This window comes from Mercurialis annua, linkage group LG2 (assembly GCF_937616625.2).
Source record: "Mercurialis annua linkage group LG2, ddMerAnnu1.2, whole genome shotgun sequence".
Lineage (NCBI taxonomy): Eukaryota > Viridiplantae > Streptophyta > Magnoliopsida > Malpighiales > Euphorbiaceae > Mercurialis > Mercurialis annua.
In genome coordinates this window covers 15,159,892-15,176,961 of record NC_065571.1, presented here as the reverse complement: position 1 = coordinate 15,176,961, position 17,070 = coordinate 15,159,892, and the positions used below count along the sequence as shown (strand labels likewise).

The 17,070-nt window shown below is 44.2% G+C and overlaps 2 protein-coding genes across 2 annotated transcripts; both read left to right on the top strand.

The window, feature by feature from the left end:
• The first annotated feature begins 7,080 nt into the window (after window positions 1-7,080).
• Window positions 7,081-9,432, top strand: LOC126668258 (uncharacterized). Its single transcript, XM_050361464.1, has 6 exons — window positions 7,081-7,585; window positions 7,640-7,816; window positions 7,871-8,176; window positions 8,246-8,392; window positions 8,486-8,895; window positions 9,040-9,432. The coding sequence occupies exons 1-6, from the start codon at window positions 7,081-7,083 to the stop codon at window positions 9,430-9,432; spliced, it is 1,938 nt and encodes a 645-aa protein (XP_050217421.1).
• A 2,486-nt stretch (window positions 9,433-11,918) lies between these two features.
• On the top strand, window positions 11,919-12,405 carry LOC126668257 (uncharacterized). The gene is made up of 2 exons (XM_050361463.1): window positions 11,919-12,200; window positions 12,307-12,405. The coding sequence occupies exons 1-2, from the start codon at window positions 11,919-11,921 to the stop codon at window positions 12,403-12,405; spliced, it is 381 nt and encodes a 126-aa protein (XP_050217420.1).
• Window positions 12,406-17,070: the final 4,665 nt, after the last annotated feature.

The following is a 17,070-nucleotide window of genomic DNA, read 5'->3' as shown; positions in this document are numbered from 1 at the left end:
ACTTAAAAATAGTAGCAATTGAAGAAAACAAAAGATTAATACATAATCCTTTAGTAATTTGATCTTCATAAATTGTTTTGTTGCATTAACAACATCCTTATCTTTTTAAATAGTAATTAGTTTAAAAATTAAAATTAAATGTTTTAATAAATACAAACTCCTAATTAATTCTCCTTGTATTCTAGTTGGCAGCTGTTTACAATAGAATCAATTTCTCAAATAGATATGCAAAAATACTGACAAGAACATGAGACATGTCCAAGTAATTGACTTGCTTAACATTCATGCATGTACTTAGAGCAGAAGAATCCATAGAAGCTTTGAGTGAGTGTTGTGTAATGTTTTTGTTTAAAATCCAAAACATAAGATTAAATATCATATAAACCATTATTTTCAAAACCAGACCAGATAATTGGTTTGAACATGAACCGACTGTCAATTCAGTTAAATATTTTTTGAGAATCAGAAACAATCGGGTTGAACTGGAAAAACTTCATGTCTAACGGTTGACATTAAGCTGTAAAAACCAACTAATTTTCTATATATTTGAATATATTTATCTATTTAATTTAAATGTCATCTATAAATCTAATTGTATTTTTTATTGGTGTAAGATTCAGACGATTCAACCATCAAATTGATATTTTTTACCGGTTAAATTTTGAGTTAGTGACCGCTGGTTCTGTCACCGGTTTGGATGTTAAAATATTTATGAAACCCTTGATCTAATTTGATATGAATTTGGATTAGTTATCATAGGTGCATGAACAGAGGCTCTATATACCCACCAAATTCACTATATTATCATAACATAGTGTGGGGATGAGTGTACCCTTCCAAACGACATATTTCCATTGATTTAACTGATGAAATAGTTTTGAAAGATGCCTATTCAATAATTAGTATCAGATTTTGGGACAAAATTACGTTTAGTGTCTAATTTGAGAGGTTTAGTTGAACCCTAATCCACTACATACATGCACCAAATCATGTGGTTCAAATGGTAATAAGTTTAATTTTCCTTAAAAAAAAGGTTTCATAATGTTTTATGAAAAAAAAGGTGCATTCGTAGGGTTTTAGTGTAGAACTTTATGCTGTGCTGGCTTAAGTGACAAACAATAAAATTGAAATTTATTTATATTAAATTAATAAATTTGTATTAAGCATAATTTTTCTTTGGAACGATGAAAATATTATTACTATAAAAATAAAAATACGACTTGATCAAATATTAAGTAAATTGATAATATTATAACAGAACATTAATAAAATAATAAAAAATTACATCTTATTTCTTCAATTGCGTTTACAGAACTCCTATAATGTATGACATGGCGATCCGTTCCCTCCATTCAATTGTTATTTTAAATTACAAATCGACTTTCTGGTCTTTGAATGACTTCGATGAATTAGAAATAAAATATCTACTGATAATACTTCAGGTTTATACTCCATAAATAAATATTTCTATCAAGTAAATAGCAAAATTATAGTGGATAAGAACCAAAATTCCACTAAAAAGGATAAAACATCCATAAAAAAAATATTAACAGATCTCAGATATGTGATTATGACGTAAAATAAATTTAATACGAGATTTCGAAAAAAAAATTGAATGTAAAGAAGTGATTTTGATTTTTTTTTTCTAAAATCATTTTCATGTTGCGGCTAAAATTTCTAAAAGACGAGAGAGTTTAAAAAGAAAAGAAAGAGTTTTTTTTAAAGGTTGGTAAGTATCCTTTTAGGCACTACAAGTCACTTCATTTTTTTATTCAATTTATAATAATATACATATTTCCGACACAACTACTCAAATATAAGTGGGTTTAAATTAGTTACCACTTAGTTTAATAGGAATAGACAAAATATTTTATTATCAAAATCTCTTAGTATGTCTAAGATGTTCATATCATTAATGGGTGAAGGCTCATCTATTGGCTTTAACTCTCAATCATTAAACATGCATAAGTCCAATATCGTTTGACAAGTTGAGTAAATTTACGCTCTGGTTTTGTACAAAATCAATTGTTTTGTGCTAAATACTATTAAAAAGGTGCAATAATCAAAATGAAACTGAATAATTGAAAGAATTTTCAAGTGAATCTTCTAGCGGTTCAGTTTCTGGTTATAAATTCATGCTACATACTCTTATAGCATGCAAAATTTATACCAAAATAAATAACTGAGCCGGATTGATAAATTTGGCATAATAAATTTTTTTTTGGATAAATTGGCATAATAAATTTTTGAGTTCGAGTTAGGTTGGGATATAAAAACGATTTAGATAAATTTTAGTACAAGTTAATCGAATAGCCGGATTGATCCGAAAAATTAAGCAGACCAACATGTTTGGATCAAAAGTTTTATTAAGTTTAATTCTAAAAAAATTGATTTGATTTGGCTAGATTTTATACGGCTATGTTTAAAACATAATGCTCACCCCTAACTTGCACTTATAAGCCATTTGGTTTTATAAATTACTCTATGTGAATTTGTTTATGTATTATTTTCTAATTTTTTTATGAATATTATTATTTTCTAATTGATTTACTTAAGTGACTCAGTTTTAAAATAATACAAAATAAATTAATTTTTAAATATTAAAAACATAAAAATTTATACCAATGAATTATAACTCAAATGTTATAAGCTCCGGCTAGCAAACTGATAGGTCGTGGTTTAAATCTTTTCACAAACGCTTTTTTTTAATTATTTAATAAAAATTAATTTTTAAATATCAATTCATAAAATACTCTATTTACATGCATTTAGTTGCATGATATGGTCATATCCTCTTATATTTAAAAACAAAATGGAAAGAAATTACTAGAACGATGTGATTGATCTAATGTAGTGCAATGGCAGAAAGGAGAAAAGAAGTGAACTAAGAAACAAATTTTGTGGGTATCGCTACACAGAAGTACCAGATAAACATCAACATTTTTATAGTTTTGTTGATGGTTTTTCTTTCTTGAACTTTAGCCTGATATACACAAAATTTCCTTAATAAATTAACAATCAAAATCAAAGTCACAAAAAGGATTTTTGCCAAATCCTATCTAGTAGATTAAAAAATTTATTCTTTAACAATTGATAGCTATAATTTAAATACTCCTCGAGCGATACTTGCAATAGGCAAAAAAACTTTCACGTGTAGAGTTCCGGAGAAATTTTAGAATTAACATTTCCACTAAAATTATTTATAAGGATACAAATACAAATTTAGTTTTTTAAAAAAGCATGTGCCGTAATTTATTTACTAAGAAATATAAAAAAATAATCCCAATGTTTAGAAGTTAAAACAAATCAAATTCTATCAATTACTTTAATTATAATAAAATGACTAGTATTTCTAAATACTTCAAAAATAACACCTGATAAAAACTAGTTTCAGAGAAAAGTTACATCAGCTCCATCAATTTATAATAAAGGATCAATCTAGTTTTTAAACTATCATGTCGTCTCCACGAAACACAAAGCCTAAAAATTCTGAAAGTAATGCCATCGATTATAATAAATTATAAGTTAAATTACATTGTTTATGTTTCCAGAGATTATAATTGTGTAGTTTGAAAGCTAAATTACAGTAATAATTAGTGATAACGTAGCACATCTAATAGGGGCGAAGCAATCTCGCCAGAAACGAACATCGTTAAGTCAAGTATTTCGCCGACCTGATAGCTACGTCCGACCTTCTCAGAATCATAGATCATGCGACTTGGGGGGTCACCGAATCGACGGGTATTCGAACATAATCCGAGATACTCAGGGCTGATAAGGTTGGAACCACGATTCTATCCGAGCTCCGGGTTCATAAAACCGAGAGACCGGACCATACGACCCGAGCTTCGAGACATTCTCAAATACCAGAAACATGATAACTTGGTCCCCAAGTTATCCGAGCTTCAGAGTCTGACCGGGCTCCGAGGTCTTGCCCAAAAGCACACGCTCATGTACCAGATCCTGGGACCACAGAAGATCTTCTGACAGGTACGTGAGGAATGTTCCCTCTGACACACCTAACAAACCGCCCCTCCTGCAGGGATATTCTTCCACGTGAGCATAACCAAATTCTGGGACCACTGGGCTCACAGCCTGCCAGCGAGGCAGTTTTGTCCTTAAACCCTAACTATAAATAGAGGGTTTAAGGACAAAACCTAGGTAATTTCTCTTTTCTACTCTAAGAATACTTCTTTTCTCTTCTTCTTCTTCCTCTACCTCAAAACCTTACTTGAGCGTCGGAGTGAACGTCCGGTGACCCCCACCGGAGTTCCTTCTGACCTCTGTTTGCTTGTGGTGTGCAGGTCGTTAAAGCTCGGATTCTGTTTGGTGATTTATCACTTGGCGCCGTCTGTGGGAAGCGTTTTGTATTCCCTTGTTCTGCTCTGATTCTTTTGACGTTGCTGATCAGATCTTGACAAGAAACAATGGCTGATAATCCTGTTTTGGACAGGGTAGACCCTCTGGGAACTACGGTTACTGACACTAACTTGGTCGGTGGAGTGTCAGCTAGTGGTCGGACCTCTGTGATCACTGGCTTAACTCCTCCGGCGAATGCTCAGGTGGGGGGATCCATGGCCTCCGGCAGTGGAGCTGGATTTGTGCCTTTGTATGGATTGGAAAACTATCCTAGGGCAAACCCTTTTGCTTCAGATGCAAGCCACACCAACTTATCCACCCCAGGAACCACCGTGCCTCAGAGTTTCCTCCACAATACCTTGTCTCCCACTCAACTCAACTTCCCGGTAGACGCTACACTGGTGGCTATGGGAACAGGAACAACTTCGGGGCAAGATATACCTCCGGCGGTCTTACAAGCTCAAGAATATTTAGAATACATGGCTCGCCAACTGCACCAGGCCCAGCAGATGCATTTTGCAGTCATGTCCCAGTATTACCCAAGTTACAATCCCTCGGCCACCCCCGTGGCCCCCCCACCCCGAGCTGCTGAGTTTCAGGATGGTCGTCCTCCGAGAGAAGAGGGTCGGAACGATCACCCACGACCAAGACCTAGGGGTCCAACAGAGCATCAAGCGCCGAGAGGCGAAGATCATCGTGACACTAATCTGCCGAGAGACGAAGGTCGGCACGATCGCCCTCTGCCGAGAGACGAAGGTCGGCATGATCACCCTTTTCCGAGAGACGAAGGTCGGAATGATCCTCCTCCTCCTCGAAGGGAGGGGGTGCAAGATGAGAATCTTCCACCGGGGACACAGCGCGGAGACGCTGGCTTGGGGAGGGGAGAACCAGACCCGGAGGCAGATCCTCTGCGGACCGCGAGAGCAGGAGTTCCACCGGTCAGGAGAAACGGGGCAGAAAGTGTTCACAGCTCGGGTGCAGCGTCACAGCATCAGAAAACTTTGTGTGACGAAGTTACTCGTCTTGTCCAGGCCGAGCTGGATAAGCATAAAGGGCATAAGGCAGAGTCTCGACCTTTCACTACCTGTGGCATTGCTAGCCCCTTGTCAAAGGCTATATGGGATGACCCATTTCCAGATAAGTTTAAATATCCGCCCATTGACAGATATAACGGTAAATCCGACCCGATGACTCATTTAAGTTGTTTTCAGGTTTCCATGGGGGTCCAAAGTGTCTCAGACGCCACGGTGTGCAAAGTGTTCCCTTTAATGTTAAGCGATGTAGCGCAAAAGTGGTACCAGAACCACAAGGAGGGCTCTATTACTAGTTTCAGGGAGCTCGCCATGGCCTTCAAAACTCACTTTTCTCAGAGCATTGAGCGAAAGAAAAGATCCAGTGATTTAAAGAAATGCTTTCAAAAGCAGGGAGAAAGTTTGAAAGCTTACATTGCTCGGTTCAATGCCGAGGGGATCATGATAGAAGACTTGAACGATGATACTGCCATCGATGCTATGAAAGATAACACCAGCATGCAAGTCTTCCGAGACAGCCTGATCACCAACCCGGTTGACACTTACACCGAGTTGATGGACAGGGCTTGGAATTATATCAATCTTGATGAGGAAAGGCAGAGGAAGTCTTACGGAATGGCTAGCCCGGTTCCCAGTAAAACGCAAAATACTCAGGGATCCAACCGTAGCCAAGATCGGTACCGACCTCTGAATGAGACTTCGGGGTACAGGGGTAACAAGCCGTTCAATGCTCAAACCAGTCCACCAAGCACGGGGCCTGGTACTAAGCCAAGTTTCAGTATAGGGGAAGGAACTGAAGGATACGTGGACCGAGCAGGGGTACCGAGACAATATGTACCACTTAACACTCCAAGGGAGCAGATTCTGTCCTGGATCAAGCACAACAATGAAGAGATTCGTTATCCACCGAGGCTAGTAAAAGACGGAGACCGATCCAAGTTCTGTGATTTTCATGATGGTTATGGCCACGAAACAGAGGAATGTGGACGTTTGCGAAGTGAGATAGACAAGTTGGTCTGCCAGGGGCGATTACAACATTTTGTTGTGGCCAAGGAGGGCCAAGACCGAGGAAATACGAGGGTCAACTCGGTCAGGTCGGAGCCAGGGGAGCAGGGAAGCCCAATCCCCATCAAAGAAAACACAAGTCACGGGAGTGATCAACACTATCTCAGGAGGAACTTTAGAATCCGAGTATGGTCGCAAACGTAGAAAGAAAAAGCAAATGATGGTCATGTCGGTATCTACGGGGTCGCCATGGCCTAACATTGTTTTCGGGCCAGAGGATGCGAAAGGAGTAGATTTTCCTCATGAAGACGCTTTGATTGTATCCGCCATCATTGGATCGAAATGGGTAAAACGATTGCTGGTGGACGATGGTAGCTCGGTTAACTTGTTGACTCTGTCAGTCTTTTTGTCGATGGGAGGATCCAAAACTGATCTTAAACCTGTGAACATTCCCCTCCTGGGGCTGGGAGGAGCTCCGGTCACCCCAGAAGGCATGGTCGAGCTAGACTTGGAGCTCGGTATCGAAATACCTCAGGAGGACGGAACAGAGGGAATCCTGGCGGAACCAACACGGAAGGTACGTTCACTGTTCATGATAGTTGACATGCCTCTAGCATATAATGGTATCCTTGGTAGACCTATGTTGTATAGCACAGGTGCAGTGACTAGTATTCGTTACTTGATGATGAAAATCCCAGTGGAAAACGAGGTCATAACTATTAGGGGAAATCAAACCCTATCTAGGCAATGCTACATGGCAACTATGGGCAGCACGGTGGAAACGATGAACATCGATACACCGGAGCTACTCCTCAGAGAGAAAAAGGCCCAGAAACCCCGTGAAAACTTAGAAACGATCGAACTTATAGAGGGATCCGAGATGTGTGTAAAACTAGGGGTAGATTGGCCAAACGAGCACCGAGAAGCTATCATAGCTCGGATAAAACAGTATGTGGAGGAGTTTACCAACAAGCCAGAGGATATTGGGGGGGTAGACCCGAAGATAATCTCGCACAAGTTAAACATGGATGCTAAGTGCAAGCCTGTTAAGCAAAAGAAAAGAACTTTCTCTCTAGAGAAACAAATTGCTATCCGAGACGAAGTGGAGAAGCTTTTGAAAGCCGGATTCATCAGGAAAGTAGATTATCCAGAGTGGCTGGCTAACGTGGTCTTGATCAAGAAGTCTAACGGTAGATGGAGGCTTTGTATAGATTTCACTGATCTAAACAATGCCTGCCCAAAAGACAGTTTCCCTCTACCAAACATCGACCAACTGGTGGACGCAACGTGCGGATTTGCGGTCTATGCTTTCTTGGATGCCTCTCAGGGATATCATCAGATCCCGATGAACAAGTACGATGAAGAAAAGACAGCTTTCACCACAGATCTGGGGACATATTGCTACAAGAAGATGCCTTTTGGTTTGAAAAATGCTGGGGCAACCTATCAAAGACTCATGAATCATGTTTTCAAAGATCAACTGGGCAAGAACGTCGAGGTTTACGTAGATGACATAGTCGTGAAATCCAAAGGGATCGAGGATCACGCAGGGGATCTGGCAGAAACTTTTGAAAAGCTGAAGAGTTTCAATCTCAAGCTGAACCCGGAGAAGTGTGTCTTTGCAGTCCGGTCCGGGAAGTTCCTCGGGCACCTCATCTCGGAGAAAGGCATAGAGGCGAACCCGGAGAAAATCGAAGCAGTGATGAACATGAAAGCCCCGAGCTCGGTAAAAGAAGTGCAAAAGTTGAACGGAAGAGTCACGGCGTTGGGAAGGTTCATGAGTTGTTCGGCCAAACGATGTTTGCCATTTTTCAAAATTCTGAAGAATACAAAGAATTTCAAGTGGACAGAGGAGTGTAATACAGCTTTTGAAGAGCTGAAGGTTTACCTCAGCACACCCCCAGTGCTAGGTAGACCCGAGCCAGGGGAAATCTTATATTTGTATCTCTCGGTGAATGATGAGACAGCAGCGGCAGTCCTGGTGAAGGAAGATAAAGGTCTGCAAACCCCAATTTACTATCTCAGCAGGGTCTTGAAAGGCCCGGAGGTCAGATATCCAAAAATTGAGAAATTTGCTTTGGCATTGAAAGTGGCGGCGGAAAAGCTAAGGAGATATTTCGAGGCTCACATCATTGTAGTACGGACGAACCAACCTCTGAGAAAGGCGTTGCAAAGGCCAGAAATGTCGGGACGGCTGGTCAGCTGGTCGGTCCAGCTGGGAGGATACGACATCCGGTATGAACCAAGACCGGCTCTAAAAGCACAAGTATTGGCAGATTTCATAGCCGAGACCACAGCGAGTGACCAACCTGAGGAACCCGATGAACAACTTCTACGGTGGGTCTTAGAAGTCGATGGGGCATCAAATCTGGAAGGATCGGGGGCAGGCGTAGTCTTGAAAGGCCCTCACGGAGTTACACTCCGAAGCTCGGTAAAATTCGATTTCCCGGCATCCAATAATGCCGCGGAATACGAGGCTCTGTTGATCGGATTAAGAATGGTAAACGTGGTGAAAGCCGAGCATGTAACGATAAGAAGTGATTCTCAGTTGGTCGTTTGTCAAATCCTGGGTACTTTTGAAGCTCGGGATCCAGAAATGAGAAGATATGTGGACAGAGTCAAGTTCTTCTTGAACAAGATTCAGGAGCTCGGAGGAAAATGGGTGATAGAACAAGTTCCCCGCTTGGAAAATCAAGAGGCCGACGTACTGGCCAAAGCAGCAACAGTGAACGAAAAGATACCGGGGGTCCATTTCTCAATTCAAAAGCATTCCAGCATTGACAACCACGAAACAATTTTTCTAACTCAGCCTTTGGAAAATTGGATGCAAGGCATAGCCCACTACCTGATGGACGGAACTCTGCCAGAAAACAGAGACAAAGCATACAAAATCTTGCGACAAGCCCAGTACTACGCATTCCTCGACGGAGTCTTATACTGGAAGTCATTCACCCACCCGTGGTCGAGATGCCTGACAGCAGAGGAAGGGGAGTATGTTCTGAGAGAAATACATGAAGGTATTGTGGGGCACACATAGCTCCTCGCATGTTGGCCAAGAAAGCAGTGTTGCAGGGCTACTACTGGCCCCTAATGGTCAGGCAGGCAGAGGAGATAGTAAAGAAGTGTGAAAACTGTCAGAGGCATCAGAACATCCGACATGCTCCCACCACAGAGCAGTGTCCTATTACCAGTCCTTGGCCATTTGCAACATGGGGAATTGACATCCTGGGACCTTTCACGCCAACCACAGGGCAGAAAAAGTTCTTGATAGTGGCAGTAGATCACTTCACAAAGTGGATCGAGGTAGAGGCAGTAAGCACCATAACAGAAGCTCGGATCAGGGATTTCTTCTGGAGGCAAATCGTGTGTCGTTTCGGTATACCCAGAGCATTGGTAACCGACAACGGGAAGCAGTTCAACTGCCGAGCCTTCAAGGAATTTTGCAACGACTTGCACATTGACCTGCGTTTCACTTCGGTAGTTCACCCGCAAAGCAATGGGATGACCAAAGTAACCAACCGGACGATCCTAAAAGGGCATAAGGCCAGGCTGGGGGAGTTCGATAAACAGTGGCTGGAAGAGCTACCGAAGGTCATATGGGCTTACCGAACCACCCCAAGGGCAGGCACAGGAAACACCCCGTTCTCTTTGACATATGGGTGTGAGGCAATGATACCTGTAGAAATCGGGATGCCAACTCTAAGGGTCCAGTTCTTTGACGAGGCCAAAAACGAGGAAGAACAGAAGTTATGCCTAGACCTGTTGGAAGAGCGAAGAGAGCAGGCAGCGCTGAGAATCGAAGCATACAAGCAAAGAATGGCTAAGTATCATAACAAGAGAGTTAAACCCCTGAGTTTCCAAGTCGGGGATCTGGTCCTGAGACGGGCAGACATTGCTAAGGGAAATGCTGGAGTGGGAAAGCTCGAACCCAACTGGGAAGGCCCATATCGAGTCACTGAGGTCGGACGAGCAGGAGCTTACAAGATAGCACACATGTCGGGCAGAGTGCTCCCGAGAACTTGGAACTCCCAGGTTCTTCGGAAATACTATCAGTAGTCACTTATTTTCATTTTCGAGGTACCTAGGGGTTGTTTCACTTATGTTTGAGTTAGGCTTTTGTAAAACTCAAACATAAGTTTTTACCCTCAGTGAATAAAAAAGATTAAAAAGAATTCATGTCTTTTTCAAAACCCGAGCAATCTACTCGGTAAAAAATCTACGGGCTATGTGCCACCAGCGGGCTATGTGCCATCTACGGGCTATGTGCCACCAGCGGGCTATGTGCCATCTACGGGCTATGTGCCATCTACGGGCTATGTGCCACCAGCGGGCTATGTGCCACCAGCGGGCTATGTGCCATCTACGGGCTATGTGCCACCAGCGGGCTATATACCCAGAGCATTGGTAACCGACAACGGGAAGCAGTTCAACTGCCGAGCCTTCAAGGAATTTTGCAACGACTTGCACATTGACCTGCGTTTCACTTCGGTAGTTCACCCGCAAAGCAATGGGATGACCAAAGTAACCAACCGGACGATCCTAAAAGGGCATAAGGCCAGGCTGGGGGAGTTCGATAAACAGTGGCTGGAAGAGCTACCGAAGGTCATATGGGCTTACCGAACCACCCCAAGGGCAGGCACAGGAAACACCCCGTTCTCTTTGACATATGGGTGTGAGGCAATGATACCTGTAGAAATCGGGATGCCAACTCTAAGGGTCCAGTTCTTTGACGAGGCCAAAAACGAGGAAGAACAGAAGTTATGCCTAGACCTGTTGGAAGAGCGAAGAGAGCAGGCAGCGCTGAGAATCGAAGCATACAAGCAAAGAATGGCTAAGTATCATAACAAGAGAGTTAAACCCCTGAGTTTCCAAGTCGGGGATCTGGTCCTGAGACGGGCAGACATTGCTAAGGGAAATGCTGGAGTGGGAAAGCTCGAACCCAACTGGGAAGGCCCATATCGAGTCACTGAGGTCGGACGAGCAGGAGCTTACAAGATAGCACACATGTCGGGCAGAGTGCTCCCGAGAACTTGGAACTCCCAGGTTCTTCGGAAATACTATCAGTAGTCACTTATTTTCATTTTCGAGGTACCTAGGGGTTGTTTCACTTATGTTTGAGTTAGGCTTTTGTAAAACTCAAACATAAGTTTTTACCCTCAGTGAATAAAAAAGATTAAAAAGAATTCATGTCTTTTTCAAAACCCGAGCAATCTACTCGGTAAAAAATCTACGGGCTATGTGCCACCAGCGGGCTATGTGCCATCTACGGGCTATGTGCCACCAGCGGGCTATGTGCCATCTACGGGCTATGTGCCATCTACGGGCTATGTGCCACCAGCGGGCTATGTGCCACCAGCGGGCTATGTGCCATCTACGGGCTATGTGCCACCAGCGGGCTATATACCCAGAGCATTGGTAACCGACAACGGGAAGCAGTTCAACTGCCGAGCCTTCAAGGAATTTTGCAACGACTTGCACATTGACCTGCGTTTCACTTCGGTAGTTCACCCGCAAAGCAATGGGATGACCAAAGTAACCAACCGGACGATCCTAAAAGGGCATAAGGCCAGGCTGGGGGAGTTCGATAAACAGTGGCTGGAAGAGCTACCGAAGGTCATATGGGCTTACCGAACCACCCCAAGGGCAGGCACAGGAAACACCCCGTTCTCTTTGACATATGGGTGTGAGGCAATGATACCTGTAGAAATCGGGATGCCAACTCTAAGGGTCCAGTTCTTTGACGAGGCCAAAAACGAGGAAGAACAGAAGTTATGCCTAGACCTGTTGGAAGAGCGAAGAGAGCAGGCAGCGCTGAGAATCGAAGCATACAAGCAAAGAATGGCTAAGTATCATAACAAGAGAGTTAAACCCCTGAGTTTCCAAGTCGGGGATCTGGTCCTGAGACGGGCAGACATTGCTAAGGGAAATGCTGGAGTGGGAAAGCTCGAACCCAACTGGGAAGGCCCATATCGAGTCACTGAGGTCGGACGAGCAGGAGCTTACAAGATAGCACACATGTCGGGCAGAGTGCTCCCGAGAACTTGGAACTCCCAGGTTCTTCGGAAATACTATCAGTAGTCACTTATTTTCATTTTCGAGGTACCTAGGGGTTGTTTCACTTATGTTTGAGTTAGGCTTTTGTAAAACTCAAACATAAGTTTTTACCCTCAGTGAATAAAAAAGATTAAAAAGAATTCATGTCTTTTTCAAAACCCGAGCAATCTACTCGGTAAAAAATCTACGGGCTATGTGCCACCAGCGGGCTATGTGCCATCTACGGGCTATGTGCCACCAGCGGGCTATGTGCCATCTACGGGCTATGTGCCATCTACGGGCTATGTGCCACCAGCGGGCTATGTGCCACCAGCGGGCTATGTGCCATCTACGGGCTATGTGCCACCAGCAGGCTATGTGCCATCTACGGGCTATGTGCCGTCTACAGGCTATGTGCCACCAACGGGCTATGTGCCACCAGCGGGCTATGTGCCATCTACGGGCTATGTGCCATCTACGGGCTATGTGCCACCAGCGGGCTATGAGCCATCTACGGGCTATGTGCCACCTACGGGCTATGTGCCACCAGCGGGCTATGTGCCATCTACGGGCTATGAGCCATCTACGGGCTATGTGCCACCTACGGGCTAGGTGCCACCAGCAGGCTATGTGAAACCCGCGGGCTGGGTACCACCTGCGAGCAATGACAACCCCGGGCTATCCGGACTCAGCAGTGCTCACACCGAGCAACTTGATTAAACTTGATCTCAGAATAACAAAGAACCTATTCTAGCGTTTTTCTCCCAACTCTGAGTCTAGAATCCACGAAAAACCAAGAAGGTCACACTAACAAAACCAACTCGAAAACTGAGCCAAGTAGTTCATGAAACATGTTATCATAGACATAGACAAAATCTTCGAAGAAACAAAACAGGGCAGAAAATTCATTCAAGAAAACAACATTGAAATAAAAAGAAAACATAGGCATACCGACAAGTAAAAAACAAGATATATATACAAAGGAAAATGATCAAGCCTTGCAAAAATATTCAAGATGTGACAAAAGAGCTCAGAGCTCAGCATTCGGAAATTACAAACTTACAAAAACAAAAAATTAAGATAAAAATTGTTCAAAAATTACAATAACAACCGCCTTAGTTCGGGCCCTGGCCCTGATCATCAGCCAGATAATCTTCGATATCTGCTGGCACATCATAATCCTCGGGCAGCTCCTTAGCTCGGCGATGCAGCTCTAACGCGTCTAGTTTGAAGTCCGAAACATCGACGTCGGCTCCAAACCGGCTTTTCACAAACTCGCCGACTTGAACCTCCCTGACGTATAGCATCCGCCGGAAGTCCTCGTATAGGTCTTCCTCCCGGGCTGCTCCCTTGGCCACTTCGGCCTCCGCATCCTCGGCCCGCTTGGTGATCTCGGTCAATTTTTTCTTTTGGTCGGCCACGGTCTCTCGGAGGCCTTTAGACGCCAAGTCATTCCGAGTCGTCAGGGCGGACAGTTGCTTGGCAAAGTCATCCTTAGCCGCAGAATGTTCATTCTCAAGCCGGCTTACTTCGCTTCTTAGTTTCTCCAGCATGCCCAAATCCTCGGCCCGGCGATCCTCGGAACACTTCAGCTTGTCCTCCAATTTGGCCACCAGAGAAGCCCCGTCCGAAGCCCTCTTCTCGGCCTCCGAGGCCCTTTTCTCGGCTTCTCCAGCCCTCTTTTCAGCATCCCGGACCTTGGCAGCCTCCGAAAGTAAAAGCCTCTTGGCCAGCAGGAGGTCATTTTCATTTTGGCTGGCATTCCGGTCAGCCCGGTACGACATCCGAGCCGCCTAAATGCAAACACAAAGTTGTTTAGAACAAGAAAAATGAATCAAATAAAACAAAAAGACAAGTCAAGCAATATTAAAAAATTACCTGGATACAGAGAGCAAAGACGGTGGCTAGCAAGTTCTCGGGCTTATAAGTTTTATAATAAGCCTCGTCCTCGGGCAGAGTCGTCACCCGAGCAATGTCTCCCGCTATGGGCAGTTCATGAATGGATACTCGGACCCCGGGGTTATGCTGGCCGACCCACTCGGAGAAACGCGCCCGAGTAATACCATTGGGCCCAGAAGCAGTGGTGCTGGAGTCCGACGAAACGTCCGACAGATCCGGCATCCGGAAGTGGGGGGTTTGAGCACTGGAACCGCCCCCCTGGGGGACCTCCTCAGCTTCTCGCGGCCCCACCACAGTCTCGGCAGATCCCAGGTCCACGAAAGGGATGTTCCCCACTGGTTCAGCCGTAGGTGGGATCTCGATACCACCAGGCAGTTGGACCCGGAGGGGGACCACGTGGATACCCGCCTCAGGGGCCGCTGTACTCTCCGTCGTTGGTCGAGGCCCCGAAGCCGCATCAGCCGCTTCCCGGGGAACAACTGGAGGCACCGAGGTAGAAGCTCGGGTAGCAGGCCTTTTGCGCTTCTTCCCAGCGAGTTTAGCAGGATCCAGACTGTTCACTGCAATAACACCAAGGCACAATGAGTCAAAAAAAAAAACAAAACAAAGGAAAAAGCACAACACAACACAGCAAGCAAGATACCAAACAAGACAAAGTACTAAGATAAACACCAAACTAATGAAAATAAGCAAGACAAACCGGCACTAGCTGGAGCCGGGCTCTTCCAATAGTCAAAAGGAACTTTGGGGCTCAGATCATCGGCATGAGCCTTTTCCCCAGCAGGAGCAGCATCCCGGAGCTTATACATATCATCTCGCTCTAGAGGGCCGGGGATATGGAACCACTTCTCGGGTTTGTAGCACTTGGCAACCCAGGTAGTCACCATCCCCTGGAAAGCCGTAGGATGAGAAGTCTGAAAATAATCCTCCTTGAAATTCCTCAAGGAGTCGGTTATCCCCGAGACCAGCCCCCCGGGAACATCTTTCCTCTCACCCCGAAATCGCAGGTAAGCAAAATGACTCTGGTCCTTCAACGACATCAGATACATACAGCAGAAGAGTCGCATGCTGTCCGTAACTCCGTTTTGCTGACACAGCTTCAAGAAACAGGAGTAGTGCCGCACACCATTGGGGTGAATCTGTGATAAAGGCACTTCGAAATAATCGCTTAACCTCTTGTATTGCTCGGAAATGGGAAACCGAATCCCTGACTGTAGATGCTCCAGAGTGAGCATGATAGTGTTCTCGGGAGGAACATCATTCAACCTCTTCCCCTTAGGAATCACCGACAGCTCGTACTCCTCCGGGATGTCGAAAGTTGCTCGCACAGCCCTCAAAAAACCCAACGTACACCGCGATGTCTTTATATCCCGGTCCTCAGGCTTATCATTCCCAGCTTTTTTCTTTTCCTTTCCCTTACGGGAAGGTTCAGGAATAGAGGTCCCCACCTCTTCCACCTCGGGAGCCTCATCGCGCCGAGGGCGTACTACGTAAAATTCAGTAGACGGCTCGTCTGTGCCCAAGTCATTGTCATCATACCCCATCCCCTCTTCACGATCTGATGACTCACCCGACATGCCTAAAGACAAGGAAACAAGCTCGGATGAGGCAAGTCTCACTAAATAAACAAAATGAACGAATGAAAAACTAAAACTGTGGATCAATGAGGGTTTCCTAGGGGATGAATTCATCAGAACATGAAGAACATCAAACGAAACCTCCAGATTTCTGGAGAAACGCCTCCCAAACAGAGGACATAACCCTAAATTCCCAAATCTGGAAATCCAGACCCCAAACAAACCACACAGAAACAACAAAAATAATAAAATCACAGTGACCAACTGCCACGAAACAAGGCAAAACAATGAATTCTGGGAAACAAAAGGAATTCTCAAACATTACACAAACACAGAAGGAAAAACAAGTATCAATCCCTAGAAAAACCTCCGCAGCAAGCAAGGAACGAATAACAGAAATCAAGCACCACAAACACAACATTCAAGTCATCACAGATACGAAGAACCGAAAATTTAATAAGAAAACCAGAAAACTTACTTGTGTATAAAGCAGAGAACCTTCGAAAAACAATGGAAAATCCTTCAGCGTAGACAGCAACGGAAACAGAAAGCTTCAAAAACACCAGATAATCCTTCGCCAAAGAGAAAAACAGAGAACCTTCACACTCAGAAACACGAGGAAGACTGAAAAAAAATCAAAGCACACAGTTTTTTTTTAGCGCAGAGAGAAAACGAGAGAGACGAAGATGAAAAGTCTAATCTGATTTTGAAAAATGCAATTTATACTTGAAAAAGAGAGGGAAATTGAAAGGACACACCTTTAATTTTTCTCTCTCTTCCCACTCAAAGCGCCTCCTAGAAAATTTCACTAGCAATAACTGCTAGACACGTGGCTGAAACGTGCGCAGAGGCACAACCGCCATCCAGGAGACCCATCTCAAACAGCTGTCATGTATACTACCTCGAAAGGACAGGCCCTTTCACATCCCACCAGTTAATCCTTCTGACAAGCGGTTCGGTGTCAGAATCGGTTAACACTAGGACAACCGAGCCACCACTCACGTGACTTGAGACCTCGAAGAACACCACCATCTCGGACATTAATATCCGATGCACTGGGGGGGGGGACTAGTGATAACGTAGCACATCTAATAGGGGCGAAGCAACCTCGCCAGAAACGAACATCGCTAAGTCAAGCATTTCGCCGACCTGATAGCTACGTCCGA